General features: G+C 35.9%; 1 protein-coding gene across 1 annotated transcript; it reads right to left on the reverse strand.

The window, feature by feature from the left end:
• Window positions 1-1612: 1612 nt before the first annotated feature.
• On the reverse strand, window positions 1613-24400 carry c4b (complement 4B (Chido blood group)). Its single transcript, XM_051130536.1, has 41 exons — window positions 24237-24400; window positions 21715-21901; window positions 21303-21474; window positions 18952-19022; window positions 18305-18393; window positions 18081-18163; window positions 17884-17971; window positions 17587-17707; window positions 17355-17484; window positions 16553-16665; window positions 16250-16411; window positions 15077-15244; window positions 14633-14818; window positions 14364-14519; window positions 14139-14271; window positions 13978-14049; window positions 12706-12915; window positions 12475-12586; window positions 12247-12317; window positions 12033-12172; window positions 10952-11173; window positions 10821-10872; window positions 10616-10705; window positions 10315-10521; window positions 9858-9933; window positions 9512-9704; window positions 9255-9356; window positions 7825-7987; window positions 7478-7692; window positions 7194-7349; window positions 6671-6730; window positions 6470-6560; window positions 6219-6390; window positions 6036-6126; window positions 5761-5835; window positions 5571-5673; window positions 3843-3932; window positions 3588-3680; window positions 3390-3473; window positions 3095-3227; window positions 1613-1887 (listed from the first exon to the last, which is right to left on the reverse strand). The coding sequence occupies exons 1-41, from the start codon at window positions 24311-24313 to the stop codon at window positions 1746-1748; spliced, it is 5151 nt and encodes a 1716-aa protein (XP_050986493.1). The 5' UTR covers window positions 24314-24400; the 3' UTR covers window positions 1613-1745.
• Window positions 24401-25899: the final 1499 nt, after the last annotated feature.

Below are 25899 nucleotides of genomic sequence, written 5' to 3' on the forward strand. Positions count from 1 at the left end.
TTGACCAATGTTTTCAGTGAGTAATAATGTCTGAGAAGTGACATACTGTGTACGTAATTGTCAGCATTGGTTGGCATTTGTCGGTGCAGTGTGAATTAACCTTTAAAATAGTATGGTCAGGTTGTAGCTGATTTGTTGCTGGTCAAAAATGGTGCTTGCACAAACTAAACCTACCAGCTTAAGTTGGATTTTCATTATGGACATGAAAATCAGGCTTTGCTGACTGATTTGATTTGAGTTCTTTAATGTATTTTCGGCTGCACCTACATGAAAGTTATGAAGGTGTTGCTGGAAACATCCAAAAATTCAAGATATGCATAACAAGTTAATGAGGGTGATGTTAAGAGATGCAGAAGCATTTACCTAAATACAGCATTTGACCTTTTCCAAATGAAAATATGTGCATTTCTGAGTCTGCATAATTGTTCAGGCTTTACTGATTCAAATGTAACGAGAAGTTTAATAGTGACAGCACAAACAAGGCGAGCATTGACCTAAGGCCGATTGAAGTGATGGCCAATCCCACCGTGTTGCTTATGTTGGACCGACTCTCAGAGATTAGAATAATATGAAAGCATAAAGCCTGGGTCTGTTCCTCTCGTCTCAGCTCTCTCACCTCTTTATGTCCTGCAAAAGATTTAAAGAAACCTTCCTACCATAATAAACAAGGGTTTAGCATGCCAAGCACTAAGAAACATAACACAGACACACACATCCTCTTGGCTTCGAATGGAGATTGTATTAGACTTCTACTGAAATTATTATTACTATTAAGAACTGGCTCTTAAGAGTCATTATTTAAGCAATTGGAAACTATTGGTGGTTTTGAGTATGTAAAAAAGTTAGGTCCATACTATGAATGTGTGTCGTTTCTACTCAAGCTCTTTAGATTAAACTGTGGAACAAAAAACAAATGTGTTCGCGTTTGTCTGATAATTATGCAAATGTAATTGAAGAGTCAAGTCTTTGATCGTTGATTCTAGAGCCTTAATTAACGGGTTCAATTCTCATCTTATCTCAGTCAGTCTATCACGACCATCATTTCTCCATCCTTCACTATCTTGGCTGAGAGTTATCTGCTTCTCTTGGTATCTTCTAAATGAAGCGCCTGCTTTTTCGTGCTGAGTGGGCGATACTATCCGCGGTTCAGTTGAGGTTTTATCCGCTTCATATGGATTCTGTGACGCACTGCCCTTTCAGCCTCCTCTTCAGCGGAGTGCGCACCGTTGTACACGTACTCGCCCCCGCCCGCTGCTCGCCTGCAGATGTTACCAAGTTTACCATGAGCACAGAAGCCCCTCTCACACTCTCAACTGCCAAGTGAAATGAGTCTTCAAAAAAATAAATACACCTATGCTGGGAAGCTGAATCACCCCACTATAACGAATCAAGTCTCAAAGACTGGACCGGCATGAAACTCAGTGAGAGGATGTGAAGGAGGCCTCAAAAGTGTGTTTTTCTAAACCTACACTGATGTGTGTTGATTTATCTGTGTGTGGTCACTGCTTAGCTGTCTCTTAAATACAGCGTCTCAAATACCTAAAAGAAAAAAAAAGTAGCTTTGACCCTTAAGGATGTTATTGTGATTGTTTCATAGATACTGACTCTAAAATGTCTTGTAAGCACAATTATTTTAAGTGTTGATAACAGAACATATGCATGTTATACAGGTACCAGAATGTGTAGCATAAAATGAAAAGTAAGTTCAGAATAAATGTAGAATCCTTTTCTAATTGCAGTTCAGACTAAGAGTTGCATCCATTAACTTGGTACTCTTTTACAAACTCTTTAAATTCCTTGCAATATTTCTTGTTGACTGATGCTTTGCATGTTGAGGGCGACAGTTTCTCCTCAACCCATGTTTTTGAATCCAACAGGTATTGCATGCTGAGAGAAACAGAAAGAGAGTTCATGTGTATTAGCTTTAAAGATGAAATGTAGGACTGTAAGTGAACTAATCCTTTTAATTTTAATACCACAAATGATACTGATTCATTTTACATTACAACAAGTTTTGAGACTTCCCTCCCCATGTTACCACTTCACCAACTACCAAGTAGGAAATCATAGTTTCTGACAGGAATACAGCCTATATTTAAAAAAAAAAAAATGCCTCACCCAAACATCCCATTTTAAAGAAGTAGTCCATTTCAGAACAAAAATTTACAGATAATGTACTCACCCCATTGTCATCCAAGATGTTCATGTCTTTCTTTCTTCAGTCGTAAAAAAATTATGTTTTTTGAGGAAAACATTTCAGGATTTTGCTCCATATAATGAACAGCTATGGTGCCCTGAATTTGAACTTCCAAAATGCAGTTTAAATGCGGCTTCAAACGATCCCAGCCAAGGAAGAAGGGTCTTATCTAGCGAAACGATTGGTTATTTTCATTAAAAAAATACAATTTAAATACTTTTTAATCTCAAATGCTCGTCTTGTCTTACTCTGCCTGAGCTCTGTGTAGTTCGGCTCAAAACAGTTAGGGCATGTCGAAAAACTCTATTGTATTTTCTCCCTCAATTTCAAAAATGATTTCAAAATCATCCTACATCGCTGCAGAAGTACTGACACAGTCTTTACAAAGTGAACATGCAAAGAAGATCAAACACCCTTTACCAAAAAAGGTAAAACAGCGATATATGACAATTTTGAAGTTGAGGGAGAACATAAGATGGGAGTTTTTTGACATACCCTAACTGTCATGAACCGGAAAAAAAAAAAGAGTTCAGGCAGAGCAAGACAAGAGGAGCGTTTGACATTAAAAAGTATATAAATTGTATTCTTTTTTTATGAAAATAACCAATCGTTTCGCTAGATAAGACAATTCTTCCTCGAGTGGGATCGTTTACAACCACATTTGGGATCATTTGAAGCCGCATTTAAACTGCATTTTTCAAAATCGGGACACCATATATATGGAGAAAAATGCTAAAATGTTTTCCTTAAAAAACTATTTCTTTACGACTGAAGAAAGAAAGACATGAACATCTTGGATGACAAGGGGGTGAGTACATCATCTGTAAATCTTAAGTGGACTTCTCCTTTAATAGGACATACACTGACTGTTAAATAAATACTTGTAAATGTACTTACTTTCCATTTGAGTCTTTGGTAGGGCCATCGTTGCCCATGATGAGGTACGTCTTGCCCTGTTTCAGCTCACTCTTGCAGTGCTTCCTCTTGGCAAACACCCGTGTGCTGTCTGTGCTCACGCTCGTGTCTCCCACTGAGGTTGAGAGGGTAAAACTCTTAATTTATATGAGCATATCTACTAGATTAACAAGCTCAGCAGTGTCCTTTTTATCTAAAATGTATTTTTAAAATGCTAATGTTATGATCTGTATTGCAATGCATGAGAACACTATACTATAACGCTCAGGAAACTTACAAAATCGGAGGACCACAGTCACAGATGTTGAATACAATAAGAAATTGCTCTCTTCAGTAACTGAATCCACAGTGACTTCAAATGCTGTCAGACAAAATATGAATAATTAAACGTCAGATCTGCCTCAGCTACAATTTCTTGATATTTTATTGAAATAACCCTCTTAGGTTTTGTTAGTATAAATATGAAATCACAAACCATAGTCAATGCTGGTGTGGTAACAAGCATAATCATATCTGTTCTTTTTGGTGATTTGCATGTCCATTGTTTTCTTCTCTGTGAAACAACCCCCTGAAAACAGAAATAAAAAAGTCATTCAATACATGTTATGTTGGCATAACACTGAAACGATTCTACAGTAAATGATAATCGGATTAATGTAGATATATGCTCACTGTTTTTTTAAATTGGGTTATATTTGTTTCAATGATAAACAAATTACTGAGAACCTACTTTCTGCACATTGACACACATCATCTGAACACAAGACAGACACCGCCTTGCTCCTCTTGGGGGCGCTGTACAACACTGAACATCTCCTGTCTGTGAAAATACATGTACTCTTTGTATTAATGTTGGTTTCAAATGGCTTTATAACATTTCCATTTATAACAACCTGTAGCAAATCTATACAGGTGGAGCTGGGGAGGTGGAGGGTTTCAGAGGAACTCTGAAACCATACTGCAAAATGCTCTAGTGAATGCTAAACAGCCATTTAAATGTAAAACATCAAGCTCATTGTCTGCGTATGCAACATGAACTAATCAGCTTGTGCCAGTGAGTTTAATGCTGTGAATATCATCAGTTTGCGTTAAAGACCCATCAGCCTGTGCCTTCTGAGTTTCATGACAGATCTTGGCTTTTTTTTTTTTTTTTGTAAGATTACAAGGTTTATGACCTCAGCTAACCTATATTATAAAATTAAAAAATATACATGATTCAGTATTTTAAGACTTCTTGACCTTGACACACAGTGATAAGGGTCTGTAGGTGTCATAATATGGCTATAATATAATTTCCTGTGGTTCTGTAATTTCCTGTCCGAAATTTTTCAAATGATAAGCAGTAAAGCAATTTTTTCTTCTAAATAATAGTAAAACATGCTGACCTACTGAAGGTATTTTTTTAAAGAATTAAAAATAATAATTTTTTTTTTTTTTTTTTTTTTTTTTTCACAAAAAATATCGTCATTAAAGGAGAAGTTCACTGCAAGAACAAATATGTACAGATAATGTACTCACCCCTTTGTCAGCCAAAATGTTCATGTCTTTCTTTCGTCAATCGTTAAATGTCAGTCGTTGTTTCTTGAGGCAAACATTTCAGGAGTGTTCTCCATATAGTGGACTTCAGTGGTGCCCTCAAGTTTGAACTTCCAAAATGCAGTTTAAATGCAGCTTCAAATGGCTATAAACAATCCCAGCCCAAGAAGAAGGGTCTTATCTAGCAAAACCATCAGTCATTTTCGAAACATATTGACAATTTATATACTTTTTAACCTCAAACGCTTGTCTTGTCTATGTCTTCGTGAACTCTGTTTTTTTCCGATTCAAGACATATAGGCTGTGTCGAAAAACTCCCATCTCACTTTCTTCCCCAACTTCAAAATCATCCTATATTGCTGCAGAAGTCCCGACGCAGTGTTTACAAAGTGAACATGCAAAGAAGATAAAATGCCCTTTACAAATAAAGGTAAAACAGCGATGTAGGACAATTTTGAAGGTAAAGAAAAAAACGAGATGGGAGTTTTTTGACATACCCTAACTCTACTGACCCAGATTACACAGACTATACATGCGCATCGCAGAGACGAGCATTTGAGGTTAAAAAGTATATACATTTTTAATTTGTTTCGAAAATGACCGAGCGTTTCACTATATAAGACCCTTCTTCTTCATCTGGGATCATTTAGAGCCATTTGAAGCTGCATTTAAACTGCATTTTGGAAGTTTAAACTTGGGGGCACCACTGAAGTCCATTATATGGAAATAATTCCTGAAACGTTTTCCTCAAGAAACATGATTTCTTTACGACTGAAGAAAGAATGACATGAACATCTTGGATGACGAAGGGGTGAGTAAATTATCTGTAAACTTTTGTTCTGGAAGTGAACTTCTCCTTTAACAACTTCAATTGTTATGGTCCAATAAAATACATTTGAGTTAAAATTGTGGAATTGCTTGCCTGGTTCATAGTAATCATAAAAGGTAGCAGGAGCTGGTTGAACTAAACCAATGGCCACACTTTGCTTCGCTCCGAATGCAATACAGGCCTCACCTTCATCTATCTGAGGAATGACAAAGAGACAGCTTCAACTACTTTGTAGGTTAGGGAGTTATGATTAACTGTGACTGTGTGTTTGTGCTCATTTCACCTCATTGAAGTACAACAGCACTCTTCCTCGTGTGAGCTCATAGTGAGAAATATACTTGTCTACCAGGTCTTTTAGCTGTTGGAGAGAATGTTAGAGAAACAATGGAAACAACAGAGGAAAGAGCAATGCAGAAAGACCACTTACTCCAAAGAGTGAACTATTAAAACAGACTAGGATTACACATTTTATTTAATAATATTCTAATATATATTTTGAATAGAATTTATTATTTATTTAAAAAATGTCAAAAGTCATTGCAAAAGATTATGTCTGACCTTTTCTAGATCTGTATTGATTGCTTCAAAGCCGCTAAGTAGAGTGATGTCAGCAATGGCCATTCCAGAGAGGTTTCTGCCCTGTGTATGACTGTGAGAGAAGACAGATGTTAGATCTTAATAAACTTTAAAACAGAAGAATATGATAAAGATGACATGTTTGTCAGAAGTACTTTTTCTTACCTGACACACACTTTATAGACAACTTCATCTTGCGTGTTTTGCTTGGTGTCTCTTTTCCGTCTGCTGCGAGCATCAAACCACTCGATTGCTGACCGGGGGAGATCTTCCTCCTCCTTCCTCTCTTCTGGCTGTTCATAGTCCTCATAGTAATTGTAAGATTCTTGTACTTCACCTTAAAATGAATATATGGATAAGGTTAAATGTGTTAATAAATTAGACCTTAATTTTGGCATGGATAGTTCATCACTCACTTGTGTATTCCACTTTTCCCTCTACAGTCACATGTATTGACAAGTCAGCGCAGTTAGATTCTTCCTTAAGAGCATAATAAGCTTTTGCCACCTACAGTAACAAAACAGAATAATAATAATAATAATAATAATAATAATATTTTTATGGAAATTTTTGACCTCATGTATACACACTATGGTAATGTTTGTAAAACTTCTTACTTTCATTTTAATTTTTCCTTTGCCGGAAATGTTTACATCTATTCCCATTCCCACAAGTCTCTGAAAAGACAAGAGATACCATGATAAACAGATCAGATGATGAAAACATCAGAAAACTACTAAACGAAACTGTGTTGATAAGAACTGTAAACTTACAGTGTCACCTAGAGGACAACAGGCCAAATTACAGTAGCTTCTCAGTGTCCTCATCTCAAAATATATGGACTGTTTATGTAGGGGTGTGTGTGTGTGTGTGTCATGGCGCAGTATTTTAGATTTAGGACAGGACTTTGATTTCAGCCCTCATTCTCTTTAACCATTTTGATACATTTCTTTGTTTTGTGTCACTGTCCCAGTTATTTGAATGCCTTTTTGAGCCAAAATTTATTTTAATTTAAAAGAATAATAATTAAAACCTTATAGTTTTTTCACACATGATCTCCCATACATATTGATGTTATATAGCTAATAAAAACCCTATAATTGCAGTACTGACATTTATACATTTGTGACATCTGTTTACCTTTAAATCTGTTTCCACTTTTTCATTTTTGTCCAAAAGCAGCTTTTCTGTCTCAGACCTCCCTTGAACAGTAAACAGTGCATTGATTGTAGAGAAGGGTGTTTCTGGTATACTCAGTGCGTACTCTGATAGGGCTTCCAAAGCCATGATAGTGTCCTAAAGTGTGTTCGAATAGTATAGTGTTATCATTTTATATTGTCTTTTTAAAATATTTTTTTAGAATTAGAGTAAAATACATACAGTAGGTACTCTAAAAAATATCCACTCAGTCTCATTAGACCCACCTGTGTTGATTTAAAACCTCCTTCATAGTTCTCTTGGGATGACAAGAAGCAGGCGGCAGCATGTGCTGTTATTAAGTCATCCTGTGCAAGTGCAGTCAGGAGAGCATATGCAGTGGTCTCTACTGTTAACGCCATTCCAGGGGGCACACGGGAAGTTTTTGCCTCATTTACCAGTCGCATATTTTCATCATCTTGCCAAACAAGACACTCTTCCGCTAATCGATTCAATTGAGCAGGAGAGAGTAAAGGATTCACAGGGGGAAAAAATATAATTAATAATGAATGACTAATATAAATAGTTAAAGTTTCCAACACTTCCATAAAAATGTAAGTATGTGGTATATTACCTGGTTTTGCGAGCCTTCTGAGCTTTATCCAGGCAGACAGTGACTGTGTTCGGTCAGTGAGGCAGACAGACAAACAGTACGCAGTAATGGCTAACGCATAAGGTCTTTGAAGATCATCGACTCGATTAACGAGGAAGTTGGTGGCACGAGAGATGCTTTTTTTCTAGTGGGCATAAAAAGACAGTGTTAGTTTTCCTTTACTTTGTTAACCCTCATAATGCATTCAAAATCTGTATTTTTGACACTAATATAACTTCATAAATAATTTCAGGAAAAGTATTTTTGGCATCTAATGGTACTCCATACATATACGAGTCCAAAGTTCTATTTATTTCTTCTGTGTCAAAACAGACCCGAATGCATTATGGAGGTTTAGACATTCTTTCAGTAGGGCCTCTAACAGGCTTTTTATATATAGTAGGCTTCCTTTAGTTGTTGACTATGGAAGATGCGCCATGTTGTGAAGTCGTGTCATCGCCTCTGGAATAGCATCTAGAGACAGACTCTACCACAGCTGATGCATTTCTGTTTAATTTTCCTCCACTAAGGTCTGGATTTGTTGTTCCACAGACCTAAGCTGTATCTGAAGGACCTGTTGCTTTTAGCTGTAACGTCTTCCCAGTTCTCTAATATTGATGTTCAGAACATTCATATCATGTTCACAGACCTTTTTATAATGCAGCTGGGGACAGCCAACAGATCTCTTGCCAGAGGCTAATTTGCTATGCAGGATGTCCTTTGGGATATAACCATCTTCTTTCCGGCATCTTGCATTGTCTAAGCAGCTTGTACATGGTGGGGAGACCAGCACTTACAAGGACCCAGGTGTTGGGTACTTTATCGCTCCACTTTATGCTAAGGATTGAAGTGAAGTGAAGACAGTGCAAATGAAAGCTGTTCAGCCTTCGTTCTTGGTATATGTTGTCTATGTTTCGCTGCCATACAGTAGAGTGCTGACAATACAGACATTATACACTGCCTTTTTCATAGGAGTTGACAGCTTACTATTCCCCCAGACATGATGGGTGAGGTGGCCTAGGGTTGTTGCAATGCGCTTCTTGATCTCAGCCTCAAGGGATATATTGTCGGTGTTGGTGGACCCAAGATATGTAAACTAGTGTACAACATCAAGTACGTGGTTGTGAATTGTAATGACAGGGATATCCATGTCTTGGTTTAGACAAAGTATCTTTTGCAGGCTAATGATCAGTTTGAAATCATCACATGCTTGAGAAAGTCTGTCCATGACGCACTGCAGTTGTTGTTCAGTGTGAAATGATGGCAGAATCAATGGCAAAGAGCAGATATCTAATTATGAATATAAATTTCCCTTCCTTATTTTTATATTACCATCTCCCCTTAGCGGCTCTGTAAAAAGTGCCTAAATACTTTTTGATGCCAGTCTAACTGATGCAATCACTGGTTCTTACCACATTGTTTTCTTCTTCATCCAAGTAAGGGAGGGAGCGATAAAGAGCTATCGTGATGAAAGCTGTTAAAGAGGCATCTTGCTCAACTCCTCCAATACCTCCCTACAACAGAAACACTAAATATCAGCACATTTATTTTAGGAATGCAATTCTTGTTTATACTATTTTGCAATGTTTGACATGTTGTTTTGTTAAGTGTTTGACACGGTAAAGCTATATCCTTTGCTGTACTGACTGATAATGGAAAGCCTTTAGACCTGCATTTCCCTGTGGTAGACTGGATAAGCATCAGCGAAGGACCCATCTGAGTTCTGTGTTTTAATCAGATATTTGACTGCTTTGCGGATGTCCTCCTGCGAAATCAACTTCTCTGTTGTTCCTTGCTGTTCAAGAGTTTCTATCTGTCGTTCGGCCACAAGAGACAACACTTTCACCACCAGCGCAGTCAACCTATGAGAAGTGAGAAGCAATTTAATGCTTTTAAATTGTTCTAAATCTAAACATTTTATTGGACAGTTATTGGATGTGGAAAGTGCAGCACAAAACAAATCACATTTGTATGGCTCTGCATATTTTTGGCATATAAATGCACATCAAATTTACCAGGTACTTGTGGGAGTGTTTATCCAAGCTCCATACGATCCATCAGGCTTTTGGAATGTTAAAATCCGTTCATAAGCTGCCAGAATAAAAGAGCAGAGTATAGCTTGACACAGCTGAATAGTGTTGAATCATAGACCTTGGTCAGGAAAGACACAATTTAATTCATTTATTCATTCATTGATTCATGCATGCTAACAAGGCTGTGTTGGATATGTGGTGCATATCCAAAAAAATAAAATAAAAAAAATCATTTTCTCACTTTCACTTCATTCCAAACCAATTTGACTTTCCTTCCTATGCAATGAATTTAATTTTGAAATGTGTTTTGAAGTGTGTTCACGCTTTTACCATGTTTGATCAGACTGTAATGTACCTGTATTCCTTGCAGCCTTTGATTCTCTGACTATTGCCATTTTATGTGTGTGTTTTTTTAAATGTGCATGCAGGTACACTGAACCTTGCTCAATGAAATTCAGTGCTTTGTCCCTGGATCCTGCTTCTAGTTCCAGCCAGCGTTTACTTTTGTCCAGGTAGCGAATTGAGAAGGCAGTAGGAGACATACGGATCATAGTCTGTTCTCCACATCCATGAGGAGCCCGGATCAGATTTTCCACTTTGGATGGTGACAGTAATGGCACAGCAGTGGATTTGGCAAATACTTCCTCTGTATTCAGAGAGAAAAAAATCTATCACAGTAAATATTATTAGGCTTGACCATGACCAATAAATGAAGTTAAATAGTGATTATCAGTCTGGACCTTCTAGTTTGACAAACATGTTGACATCTGTTTCTGGAACAGTGTTGTTTGGGAAAAATCCATCGATAGACAAGCGCCGGTCACTTCTACCTGTTGAGCAGAGTTCAGGTTTTTATACACGGTGAGGTTACTATGTCACAGACTTTGTCAGAGATTTTAAATAAGCAACAATATGTGAAAATCAAACAACAGTGAACAGTCTCACCATCCAGGTTAATAAAATAAGTCTGCTCTTCTCTCATTTCCACTCCTTCATTCTGAGATGTGAGAAGAAGGAAAAAATATAAATACTAGAATCACCGAAAGGATTTGAGATAAATTTCCACTTCCCCTTACCTGGACCAAAAGTATCTTTTGAATGGCATCCACTCTTGTTTTTTGGTTTTCTTCAACTTCAAACAGTTCAATAGTGATAGGGATTTCACCTATGTTCATGGGAACAGCAGGGAAAGTCACTGTTTGAGACGACTGTGGCCCCAGACTTATTTGTACAGCAGATGAGGAAGAAGCTGATCCCGGTGAACAAATACCATCCACTTGTTTCATTTGCACAAGGAGCTGACCATGAAAGAGATATATCAATCTCAGTAATCATTAATACTGCAGTGTATCATGTAACATTTAATTTTAATATTACAACCTTTTATAGTTTGAAAGATACATTTTAATGATTAAAAATATTAATTATAAATAAATAAGCCAAATATATATATATATATATATATATATATATATATATACAGTACAGACCAAAAGTTTGGACACACCTTCTCACACTTTCAAAGTTTTCCCAATTTTTCGGACTGACTGACCTTCATTTCTTAAAGTAATGATGGCCACTCGTTTTTCTTTACTTAGCTGCTTTTTTCTTGCCATAATACAAATTCTAACAGTCTATTCAGTAGGACTATCAGCTGTGTATCCACCTGACTTCCGCACAACACAACTGATGGTCTCAAACCAATTTATAAGGCAAGAAATCCCACTTATTAAACCTGACAGGGCACACCTGTGAAGTGAAAACCATTTCAGGTGACTACCTCTTGAAGCTCATCAAGAGAATGCCAAGAGTGTGCAAAGCAGTAATCAAAGCAAAAGGTGGCTACTTTGAAGAACCTAGAATATGACATATTTTCAGTTGTTTCACACTTTTTTGTTATGTATATAATTCCACATGTGTTAATTCATAGTTTTGATGCCTTCAGTGTGAATCTACAATTTTCATAGTCATGAAAATAAAGAAAACTCTGAATGAGAAGGTGTGTCCAAACTTTTGGTCTGTACTGTGTATATATATATATATATATAATTTTATACATTAGAAAAGCATCTACAGTAAATGCATATAACAGGAAAAACTGAGTTATGAAAAAAAAAACAACAGAAATGAATAAATAAATAATTAATTTAAACCAACCTCCCTTTCCATCTTGCCATAATTAAATATCACTGCAGCTATAGAGAGTTGTTCAAATCGTTTGACTGAATAAGGAAGCCTCAAGGAAATAAACACGTGCTTAAATACAGTAATGTCAACTGGCTCTGCCACACAGAAACCTGCAAACAAAAAAGAAAAGTTTAATACTAGATGGATTTAAATTCTATTTGATGGTAGTGAGAGGGATAATTACCATGAGATGGAGATAAACTGAGAGCCTGAATCTCCCATGTTGTGATAGAGTGTGGTAAATGGATTTGGTGCCTGGAAGAAAGACCTTGTGCAATTAAACCATTATTCAAGATCTTAACACTGTTTCAAAGGAAACTATTTACAGAATTATAATAAAATGTTTCACATCTTATGTACATAAATGTTACATGTATATATGTTTCTTTCTAATTACAGAGATACTACTTACTTGACAGTTTCTTTCACATTAATTTGTTTGAACTCAAAGCTTGGAGGGAAATAATTGCGAATTGATTCCATCTCAGTGTCAAAGAATTCCTCGATTTCATTAGAATCAACAGCTGTGGGAATGAAATGATGGAGAATCATTTGTGGAAGAAAAATTCAGATGACATCATTGCACTGATTGTGGCACAGCTGACTTGTGCATGATAGCTTTTCGTTAACATGTTATACTCACATCTGCCATGCCCTGTCCTCTGGTCCTCTTTCCTCTTTTTGTCTCTTAGCTTCTTTGCAAACTCACAGCACTCTTGGAAGGCTTTCACACAGTCTGCACTTTCCGTTTTACTCACTTTTTTTGCTCGTTCCTCACATGTAAACTTCATAGGAATCAGGGTGAAGCCATGGCGACAGCATTTCTGCAATTCTGCTTTCTTGAACGCAGCTTCTACACAACAAAAGTGATAGGCAGGAGAAACTGACAGTAACTGCACACCTTCAAGAGCAAAACTAGATCAAAGCTGGTGCAAATTCTCAATCTGATCATATCAAGTGTCAATATACAGTTGAAGTAAAAAATTTGCAGAATTTGCAAAATGTTAATTATTTACCAAAATAAGAGGGATTATACAAAATGTATGTTATTTTTATTTAGTTCTGACCTGAATAATATATTTCGAGTAAAATATCCCCATTAGTTTACATACACTTGATTCTTAATACTGTGTTGTTACCTGAATGATCCACAGCTGTGATTTTTGTTTAGTGATAGTTGTTCGTGAGTCCCTTGTTTGTCCTGAACAGTTAAACTGCCTGCCTTTCTTTAGAAAAATCAGGTCCCACAAATTCTTTGGTTTTTCAGCATTTTTGTGTATTTGAACCAAACAATAACTATGATTTTGAGATCCATATATTCATACTGAGGACAACTGAGGGATTCATATGCAACAATTACAGAAGGTTCAAACATTCACTGATGCTTCATAAGAAAACACTTATTAAGAGCCGGAGGGTGAAAAATGTAGAATTTAAAGATCAGATTTTTGTGAAGAAGAAGAGCAGAGAGTTTAATTGTTCAGGACAAACAAGGGACTCAATAACAACTATCACAAAACAAAACAAAACAAACAAATAGAAAAAAAACAAAAAAACACAGCTGTACATTCAGGTAACAGCACAATATTAAGAATCAAGGATATGTAAACTTTTGAATGGGGTCATTTTTATAAATGTAACTATTATTTTTTCTTGTGGACTACATGTAAACGTCTTTTATGTGAAATACCTTATTCAGGTCTGTACTAAATAAAAAATAACATGCATTTTGTGTGATCCCTCTTTTTTGGTAAATTTACATTTTGCTGATTCTGATAAACTTTTGACTTAAACTGTAAGTCCAAAATGCCTCCATATTGACAAATGAAAAATAAAAATACTGAGTGCACCATTAAATGACCAAAACATAAGCTCTGAAAATTGGTACAATAGATAAACACTGAAAATACTATACCTTTTTTAACCATTTCTGCTTGAATATCTATAGAACGTTTGTTGCGTCTAAAACCAGACTCGCAGCTGAAACCTAGACACACAATAAATTGAAAAATATTATTTGCATATTGTAGCAGACAATGAGCGGAGTCTGATTCTTTCTAGAGCATCATTTGGCACCTTTTCTCATCATTGAACGGATTGTGGACGAGTGAGAGATGAAGGCCAGGCCAGCATCATTAAAAACAGCAGCTGTGTTCTCTCCACCTTCATACGAACACCCCAGATCATAAGACTGCATGGAGGTGAACACCTTCACGCCGAAAAATGAGAAACATTTGAGTAAAATAAATCCAGTTTTTCTTATATGTTGAAATGGTCTAAGGTTTTGACAGAAAAACATACTTGCTTTGGAGTGAGTTTGTTTTGAGCACCCAGGGCGTAAACGGCTTTGTCCACAACTAGTAAGGCCACTTTTGCATTCTGCTTTCCTACGTTAATATCTAGCACAGCGGTATCTTCTGGTTGATATTGACGATGGTCTTGCAGTGTTATCTGAAGCTAAATAGGAGATGGGACAGCAGAACTGTAAACATTTGGCAATATTTGTACTGTACTGTATAATTTTATTAGAAACTTACAAAAACTTTGTAAGCTGTTTAAAATCTCTTTACCTTTCCCTCACATTTGTCTTCTACATCTACCCATACTGAGTCTGCAATAATGTCACCATTTGTGTCATAGTAAAAGGCAATCACTCTGAAGGATGGGATCATCTCTGGACTGATATTAATGATTGTTTTTACTACAGAACCTGATGCTTCAGACTTCGCTGATCTCAGCATGCCTCTGCTGAGAATCTGAAGAGACACACACATTTCACAAGAGGCTTCATGTTTATAAAACATTACTACAAAAATGTAATCAGTTACTTAATGAGAACTTTTTTCCCAGTAAAAATATCGAAACATCCTTAAATCAAGATAAATATGCTAGAGAAACTTGTGTGTGACGTTGTTCTCAGAGCTTTAACAAAAACAAATTGACTGGAATACAAGGCAAAGATGTTCTACCAGATGTAATAGAAATTCCCTTTATAATTGTAATACATTACTTACCATATGATATATTCGCCCGTCTTCTGGTTTGCCACTGACATAAAATGTAACATCCAGAGGGTCTTCTGTTGACAGGACTTTATTAGTCACACTAATATGCAGGAAGCTGTTTGTTGTGGACTTCAGTGGGCGCACTTGTTTGGTTGACTTGAAATTATCCACTGTTGCCTGTTGAAATGAATAGGTCAAAAATATACAGCTTACACAACAGAGGACTTGAAAGTATTTTTTGAAAATAGACCTGTTGCACATTGCCCACACAGTCATTCAATCATTGCATGCTCTAACTTAGGCCATGTTTACACAGCAGTAGAATACGGTTGTCAGTACCATACTGGAGTCCTTAATATGGTTGCGTTCACACACAGTATGGTTATTTACGGACGTGACAACCGTATTCTATAGCCGAACTCACACCTGTACATTTTCAGAACTCACAACCGCATTCAGAACACATGCGTCACTGATTAACCTCCGTAGTACGATGCAATAGGCTCATTTGAGATAAGCAAATTCCTCCTTGCAGAGGAAGTTTAAAAATACATAGATTAAAATGCATTTATATTTAGATCGAGTGAAAGATACAGATTACACTGCATGTTAGCTTGCTTATTTATAATTTATTGAGCCCATATGTCTTACTAACAAAGAACTATGGTTCTAACCACAGGTCAAGAGCTGTAGTTTCAACCATGTAAGTTTGTGATGCTGTTTGCCAATGTTCTTCGAACTATGGTTTCGGGAAACACTGAATCGTTGAACTATGTTGGCAATGACGTAATGACGGAAATTGCGACCGTAGAAATGCACCCCAGAACTGGACAACTAGTTGTCTGTCCCGTCATTTCAGTAACTTCGGTCGCCATCTTTGATATTACTTTGGTCACTGTTGCTATGGTTACTGGTCAAGAATACAGGCTTGACTCCTGTTGCATGTTCATACAGACAGTGTTCGAAAAGCGACTGTAAGCTGACGTGTGAACGGGATATTTCAACACTCACACCTGTAAGTAAATGCGGTAGTCAGTCCGAAAAACTGACAGTGTGAATGTGGCCTTAATATATAATAGAAAAAATATGTTCATTGCTTTTGGCAGCAGTCTGAAACAGATATTGAAAAAGCTTTATTTTTGAGATATAATATATATATATATATATATATATATATATAACCTGCACTGAAACTGAAGATGGTGTTCCTTCCAAGTTGAAAATGCTAAATGCGACTCCATCTTCATTAGTTTTAACAACTACATTTTTTTCCGTGGCGCTTGAGACATGTAAGTTCACTTGAACGCCCTTAGCTGGGGAACCATTTGGGTGACGGACTGTTACCTAGTCAAAAACAGAAACCACTTGTATCTTAGCACAAAATCATCAAAAATGTTACAAATATAGTAAAAGCTACCATTATATTATTACAGTGCATTGTATTGTAAATAGAGGTTTGACTGTATCAAATGGTGTTTTCTTTACCACTGCTTGAAAGGGATATGTAGGTGTGTAGAAAGATCTTGTCCGAGACAGATCCACATTGTATGGGATTGAGACAATGGGAAGGAAAGCTTCTGATTCCTGTACCTCACCACCTTATGAGAGGTGCACAGTCATTTTACATCAAGAACTAACTTATCAACTAAGGCTATGTTCACACTTGGCATCTTTTTTGAAGTTAACGGGAAGGAGAATGTCAGTTCACAACAATAAAACAAAAGTCTGTCTACCGGCACCTTCTACATTTTCTCTTGTTGTTCTTGTTATGGAAATGTCAGTTTTGGCTACTCGCTTGTCATTGGTCAGCTGTAAAAAAGGCACTTGACGTAGGGTGTTTCTTTCAAGTTAAAAGCTGAACTTTTTTCAACTTAAAAAGACGCTCTGAGCTGCAGAAAAAGACACCAGTGGTGGCGTTTAAAAAAGCGTTCAGGACTTTTTTTGAAAACACTGTTTACTCCAGGGTTGGCGAACTCCGGTCCTGGAGAGCCGCAGCCCTGCAGAGTTCAGCTCCAATCCTAATTAAAAATCACCTGCCTGTTTCTTCCTAGTAACCCTTCAGACCTCGATTAGCTTGTTCAGGTGCGTTTGATTAGGGTTTAAGCAAAACTGTACAGGGCTGCGGCTCTCCAGGACCGACGTTTGCCACCCCTGGTTTACTCTATAGGATTATAATGTAAAACAGACGCTGGCAGTTTCAAAAAAGATGCCAAGTGTGAACATAGCCTAAGAGATGTTGTAAATTGTAACTAGCTAATCTATGAAGTTGATCTTAAAACATGATTACTTAAAATATCTGTTACTGAGACAGCAATGTAGAATTGGGCCCGAGTCGCTGCCAATTCCTCTAATGTTGAGCTTAGTTTTTGCTTGAGGTCTGAGATTTCAACTGTAATCTCAGCATGGCCTTTTTTCACCTAAAGGAGAAGACACAATATTAAAGAGCGCTCGATAAGTATAATAATCTGTTAATGTACTCATTTATTTTGGAGACTCAAGAAGTGACGGTTTATACTCACAGATCCAGTTTTCTCCAGTCCCCTAATGAATTCAATTTCTCCAGCATTATTCTCTGACTTGTCCTTTTTTATACCAAATCGACAGTGGAAACCACCATCAATGACCTTGCCATAGGTGTATCTTTCAAATGATTAAAAAACAACAACAACAAACAAAATCCATTTTTTAATTTACTGTCTCAATTAAAGGAATAGTACACCGCATACAGGTTTGGAATAGGATGAGTAAATAATGACACAATTTTTAATTTTGGGTGACCTATTTCTTTTCATTATTTGATCTGAATGCGAACTTACGAGGCTTTGATAGTGAATACAAATGTCTCATCGGTCACAAGCAGAAAGGCTTTCTCTGAATGAATAGAAACTCCAAAGCTGGGAAGAACTGACAGAAATGCATTGTATTTGAGTTAGATGCAATACAATATCTGTAAATAAAGCGTTGTAAGACAGTATGTGAATGTGAATCTAACTGTTCACGTTGTTTCACTTACCAAACTTCTGGACCTTGAATTCACGCACTGCAGCATTTTCTTCATCACCTTTGTAGTGTGCTTTAATCGTCCACACACCAGGTCTGGAGAGATTGAATTAAAAGTCTTATGGGCTGATATAAATACAACAGCTTCAGAATGATGTTATCTTAAAAGAGTGAAGGGCATGCTAATATTTATTTTGCTTTTTTATGCTACTTGATAGAAAATGAGATTGACTTTACTTTGAAATATCAGGGATGTAGTAGTCCTGTGACAGAATGCCATCTACAATGTTGTACGTCTTTTTCTTGACCTTGTGCCCATCAGCATTCTGAAGATATAGATAAAGGTCAGTTAGACAGGGCTCTTCATTTTCTTGATTTGCTCAATAAATGATGGCAAGAATTTGAGCTGAAGTCACTTTATTTTACAGTGTTCTTGCTACACATGCTACATGTACTTACTATAGTAATAACAGTAAATGAAGCATAAATAAATACAACTACTTCTAAACCAGGCCTAACCCTAATCCTAAAGTACATGTTGTTAATTAATATTACTCAGTGCTTAAATGTACATTTATACTATAATAACACTCCCAAAAATAAAGGTGCTTCACGATGCCATAGAAGAACCTTTTTTGTCCAAATGTTTCCATAAATAACCATTAACATCTGAAGAATCTTTCTGTTTCACGAAAGGTTCTTTGTGGTGAAAAAAGGTTCTTCAGATTATAAAAAGGTAAGAAAGTGATGGTTCTTTAAAGAACCTTTGACTGAATGGTTCTTTGTGGAACCAAAAATGGTTCTTCTATGGCATCGCTGTTAAGAAGCTTTTGTAAGAGTGAAGGACGCTGTGAAATAAAGTCTAACCGTACTTTCTTACTTACATATATATAGACATCAACAAACTCTGATTTTGGTCGCATGGAGTGGTCCAGAGCGAAGATCCTGAACCAAACTGGGAAACACACATAACCAGGTTAAATACACAACAGTAAAATAGGCCTACATACGACCCAGCTAACAGTTTTTGGTTCCTAGAACGTTAGTTTTTGTTTCCCAGAACATTATTAGAGTTTTTTTTTTGGTTAGCCAGGAAAGTTTTCTTAACAGAAACAGAACATTAGTTTTTGGTTTGTAGAATGTTATTCTAACGTTAATCTAACATTATCATTACATTCTCAAAACGTTTTTGGTTCCTAGAACGTTGTTTTTGTTTTTTGGCTTTGTTTAGCCAGGAAAGTTCTCAGTGGAAATAGACTTTTGTAAACGCTGCAGACCCTGTTTTAGTTTGAAAACTCCGGGGTTGAGTTTCAGGCTACGTTTTCACTATTGCGTTTTTGTTTTAAAACACATAATTGTGCTGCGGTTATGCCTGTCGTTGACACTACTCTGTTGTTTTCGATCCTCGAAAATGGACACTTTCGAAAAAAGCTGCAGACCCCTTTTTAGTTAGGAAACTCTGGTGATGGTACTTTATTTTAACACTAGAACAGCCAGGGGTCGCTGTATACCTAAAACCGCCATGCGGGTAAATTTTACCCACGCACATGAGTAGTGTTTTGATATGACTAAAGAACTTTTATTTCACTGTATTATGTCACTGTCTTCATAAAGAAGTGTCTAGAGTTATAAAAAAATTATTGTCTAGTCATCAACTATTTTGTCCTGTTGTTGTATGTTAAAAATTTGTTTATGCAAGCTACAGTCAGTTTTCATAAGTCAATATAAGCTAAACAAGCCCGCACTGACAAAGAGAATTAAAAGGAAATAACTACATATTTGGGTGGTGTAATAATTCATTGTTATTAATCAATATATTATGACCATTCATGTTATTTAAATTACTAAAATAGCCTATAGACAATAATGTGTAATATCACCACACTGCATAGGATGATGCAATGACAAATTCAAGCGCAGCTTCATGTAATAAATTATTAATTTGTTTAGTTATATAATTTATAGTTTGAATAAGTGAGCAACGCCAACAAACTAAGGGTAATCAAAAAAAAAAAAGAAAAAAGGTTGTATTTATTATAGAGGGTTTGCACCGACGTCACGTTCTGGTCAGTTACCCGGATGTGCGGCCATTGCGGCAATACTCATATGTAAACAGAAGCATTAATTGCACGGTTAGTGTACCACTGAAGATGTTGTTCTACTAATTTATGCTGTCTAAACTACCGAAAAGCAGGAAAGGCCGTTTTATTTTGACAAACTAAAGTTAATACAGGGCTCAACGCTAAGCAGTGATAGTATTACTGCTGTACACAAAGCTCTGCTACGCTGCTTTATAATGCCTTATACAGATGCTAGATGAAAAGAAAAAGCCATGTAAACTTTTCTGAAAACAGACGGTTCCCCTCAGAGACACATTCATATAAACTCCTACCCCCTATTCATTATTATGGATTTCTTCCAATATTTCGTGCATCGTGAACAGTGAGATTGATCTGCCTGATACAATATTTTCTCCTTTTTATGTCCGTCTTCAGCTGTTAACAGCCTTTTACAGACTAAATATAATAATAACGTAATATTTCCACACAAATGATATTTTGGAACACGAATGTAGTGCAGTGAATGTACGACTTGCACGGGCCACAGATCAGTCCATATTGTCCAGCCCAGTAGTAGGTGGTAAACATCCGTACGATCTGCCTCTGGTAAAATTTACCCCGTGGAGGTTCTAGTGTTAAAACATCACGGAGCATTAGAGTTATAGCGCAACTGAACGGACATTTCAAGTCAGAACTGCAGTGACACGTACAAATCCAACGTGACATGAAATTTATGTACATTCATCTGGTGTGGGGGGAAAAAACACTGAAAATAACACTGTTTTAGCGCAACACAGTGGACATTTCACATAGAATATGTCACAAAATATACATGGTGGTATGTATTTCACGTCTTGCGAAAACATTCCCACAGGTATGTTTTCATCATGAGATATCAGGCTCCCTGAATGTTCAAAAATGATTATTTAAGAAATTTGAAGCACTCTGGCTCATCTGTTTGTCTGCTGTTGAGAGCTGTGTATGTTCAGCTCTGTGTTTTTCTGAATATTTGAATGTGTTTTTTCATCAATTTGCCCACACTGTTTTGAACTATAAACTAATGGTCATCTTTGTTGTTGTATATAATTCTTGTGTGTTTAGATTTTATTATATATTTCAGTAGAGCTTCAGTTTAGTTTTCTTACTGTTGGCTCATTAGTACATGTTAATTGTACCTTTCTGTGTGGGGTTGTATATGGGTTGGTTCGTCTGAATAAAGATGTAGCCACTGTGTTTGGAAACCAGGATGCGGGTCTGCCATCTCTGACCGTCAACTTCACAAGCCAGGTTGAGATAGGGAGGCTCTCCACTGGTCGATTTCAGGTCTGAGGCTTTATTTGCAAATATCTTGAAAAGGAAATACACAGAAAATAAGCCGCATACACTGTAACTTATTTAAATGACAGGAGTACAGTATAGATGTATACATATTTAAAAGATATTTGAAAATGGTGTTTCAGCAGCTGCATATCTAACCAATAATTCTGTGAATGTATAGATAACTACTTCCTGCTAAAATAAACTTCTGGTTTTGGTCTTAAATTGCATGAAAATGTGTTTATTCATTTAGACATTTATTTTCTTTACCTCAAGATTCACTTTGTCAAACTGCCCTTTTGTGTTGATTGTTTTGGTCTCCCGTGTGGACATGGGAACACGCATCTCTGTTTCTAACTGACAGGACACGGGTTTGCCAAGCAATGCCTCCCCCACCTGAATCCATACGGCTTCTTTTACACCAACGTGAAAAACACTCGGAGCAGTGATTAGGAATCTGACACACAGACAGAAACCAAGACAATTTCATTAAACTTAATTCGGTTTCGCTAAAAACTGATAAACATAAGAACGACATTCAAAACTCATTTTTCTTCTGTAATGTGTTCATTTTCTGAGCAAAACTAAAGAATAAAGAAGAAAACATGTAAAGCATTGAACGTTTTCATTCATGGTATAAATTAAGCTAGACCTGGATGCGGGTTTAGGTTTGTTTTAAGGTGATGTTACAGTGTAATTACACAGTAACACTTTAAAATAAGGTTTCATCTGGTAACTACATTAGTGATCTAACAACACTTCTAATACATTTATTCAATCTTGGTTAATGTTCGTTTCAACATTTACTTTACTAATACATAATTAAACTCAAAGGTTGTATATGTTAATATAATTTAATCGATCTAAAGTAGTGTGAACTAACGCTGAACAGTTGTAGTTTTATTAACTAATGTTAGCTAAGATGAATAAATACTGTAACAAATGCATTGCTCTTTGTCAGCTAATGAAAGTTAATGACCTTACTGTCAGTGCTGGGGAAAGTTACTTTTAAAAGTAATGCATTACAGTTTTGCGTTACTCCCTGAAAAAGTAACTAGTTACTACTAGTAAGTAACTAGCTAACTAATTAAGTTAATTTTTATGGAAAGTAATGCGTTACGTTACATTTGTGTTACTTTTTAAATCTGGGCAGGGCTTGCTTCTTTGTTTTTAATATAAAACAATTCTAATGTAAAAGCCCTTTTACACCAAAAGTGAAATTAATTCACCTCAGCCTGAAAGAAAAGTACATTTATGCAGGAGATCACTCTTCAGCTATATAAAAAAAATGAAGCACAAATGTTAGTTTATCTAAAGTAATTTTTGCTTATTAGTATGGTTGAATTGCATCATTGACGTCAGCAGCAAAAGACTGGTTAATAAAATAGGATTAAATACATGAAGGATATTTGTTTTATTTAACATATCTTATTATTGCAGGGTTGTGTCATATCCTGAGTTTTCATTTCACTGTTTTTATTCATTTTGAGGAATACTGAATCTGTTTTGTAAGTGAGATGAATTAATGCATGTTCACATTTAGTCTAGAACACAGTAACATCATGTTTACTCAATTTCCCGACAGGAGACTTGTCAATCAATAAATGGGAAAAAAAGTAACTGGTGTTACTTATTTGAAAAAGTAACTAGAAATTCTAAAGTAATGCGTTACTTTACTAGTTACTTGAAAAAAATAATATTATTACGTAACTCGCATTACTTATAATGCGTTACCCCCAACACCGCTTATTGTGACCTTATTGTGAAGTGGTAACAATTACACAAATACAGTTTGTCAAAAGTTTACATGCAAAATGTTAATTATTTTACCACAATAAGAGGGATCATACAAAATGCATGTTATTTTTAATTTAGTGCTGACCTGAATAAGATATTTCTCATAAAATATGTTTACATATAGTCCACAAGATAAAATAATAGTTGAATTTATAAAAATGAACCTGTTCAAAAGTTTACATACGCTTGATTCGTAATACTGTGTAGTTACCTGAATGATCCACAACTTTTTTGTTTAATGATAGTTGTTCATGAGTCCCTTGTTTGTCCTGAACAGTTAAACTGTCCACTTTGAACCTTTTGAACCCTTTCCAACACTCACTGATGCTTTAGAAGGAAACATGATACATTAAGAGCCGAGGAGTGACAACTTTTTGAATTTCAAGATCAGGGTACATTTATCTTATTTTGTCTTCTGAGGAACATGTAAGTATGTTCTGTAGCTTCTGGAGGGCACTACTAAATGAAAAAAATCAGATATTTAGGCAAAATAAGAAAAATGTACACATCTTTATTCCATTCAAAAATTTACACCCCTGGATCAGTGGCACCAGTGAGCGTTTAATCCTTCTGTAATAGTTGCATATGAGTCCCTCAGTTGTCCTCAGTGCGAAAAGATGGATCTCAAAATCATACAGTCATTGTTGGAAAGGATTCAAATACACAAAAATGCTGAAAAAACACTTTTCTGAAGAACAGTGAGCAGTTTAACTGTTCAGGACAAACAAGGGGCTCATGAACAAGTATCACTATAAAAAACAAACAAACATAAAAAAAAAAAAAACACACACAGCTGTGGATCATTCAGGTAACAACACAATATTATTACATATTACAAATATTAAATATTGGCAAGATTTTAGAAGGCATACATTACAGTATTATTATTATGATGATGATGGTTATTATTAAGGTGTGCAGCCCAGGTGTCATCACTATACTGTAACTACTACTACAAGTTATAATAATAATAATAATTGTAATATAATACTTGCCTCTTTCTGCTATCTCCCTGAACAGCACAACACATGAACAGCAGTAGATAGAGAAGAGGACGCATGTGCACCTCCATGGTGAGTGTGTGGGTCCTGTGTGAGCAGCACAGGATTCCAAGCAGATTTTAGTCTTTCAACTCTGCTATACAAATGTTGCATAAGAGCAACTGGGTGAATGTTATTATGGAGATAAATGGAGGTTATCAGAGTTCTATCATTGCAAAACCAGGGTCTGTGCTCTCTCATTGGATACACACTTAAAGTGCCTTCTCCAAAGTCATGTGATTTGAAAGAAATTTAAGCAAATATGGCAAAAATCAATGCTTTGGTGTGCTTTGGCTCAATTCTGTTTGGATTAGTAGTAAACTTTGAAAGTCTAGTACAAAGTCAGTCAATATTATCTAGGTCCATGGTCTTTTCATTGGATATAGTTGAAACATTCTGTCAAAAATATGGGATTTAAAAGAAATTAAATTCAGGGTTTTAATTTTTTTTAAAGGAAACAAAGAAAAGTTTAGAACTGAGAAACACTGAACTGAGCGTAATGTTACTTTTGCAGCGTCTTTGAACAAAGGGTCAGATGTTCTTGTTTCCTTTGAAACACAAGATGTTCTTTGGAATTATTTCAAATTATCCTGGATAACATGATCATCACGTCTTGCACAAGTATGTGGAGCCCATGCAGTACAGTATTAAAAAAAAAAAAAAGAGGTACATTTATCTGCCAGTGAGGTATAAAATAATCTTATCTTAAGAGCAGTGTTGGGAAAAGTTACTTTTAAATGTAATTCATTGCAATATTGCGTTACTCCCTAAAAAAAAAAAAGTAACTAATTACATTAGTTACTTTGAAATGGAAAGTAATGTGTTATGTTACTTTTGTTTTACCTTTGCATTATTTTTAAAATCTTGGCAGTGCTTGCTTGCTTGTTTTTAATATAAAAAGTTCTATTTTCAGCTAATGTCAAAGCCTTTTCACACCAAAAAGTGAAATGAATAAGCCTTAGGCTGAAGGAAAAATAAATTTATGTCTGTACAGTAGAAGGTAGGAGAAAAAGGTTCAGCACTTCAGCAATTAAAACAAACAAACAAACAAACAAACAAACAAACAAACAACAACAACAACAAAAAACAATGGCGCACAAATGATAGTTTATCTAAAGTAATTTTTGCTTATTAGTATGGCTGAACTGGATCATCAAAGGTCAGCAGCAAAGACACTGGTTAATAAAACTGGATAAAATACATAAAGGATATTTGTATTATTTAACACATTTTATTATTGCAGGCTTGCGTCATATTCTGAGTTTGCATTTCACTGATTAAATTCATTTTGATGAATTTCTGTTTTTTTTTAGTTTGCGAATGAGATGAATTAATGCATGTTCACAATTAGTTTAGAACCGAAGTAACATCATGTTTTCACAGTGCACACAATGCCTCTGTATTTCCGATTTCTTTCAACATGGGGACAGGAAAAAAGTAAATCAGGTTTTTTTTTTTTTGTGAATTAAAAAGTAATGCATTACTTTACTAGTTACTTGAAAAAAGTAATCTGACTGCGTAACTCACGTTACTTATAATGTGTTACGCCCAACACTGTTTGGTAGGTAAAAAGAGTATTTTACTTACCTCACTGGCAGAAAATTTTACTTGTTTTAAG

The sequence above is a fragment of the Labeo rohita genome, chromosome 16 (assembly GCF_022985175.1).
Source record: "Labeo rohita strain BAU-BD-2019 chromosome 16, IGBB_LRoh.1.0, whole genome shotgun sequence".
Lineage (NCBI taxonomy): Eukaryota > Metazoa > Chordata > Actinopteri > Cypriniformes > Cyprinidae > Labeo > Labeo rohita.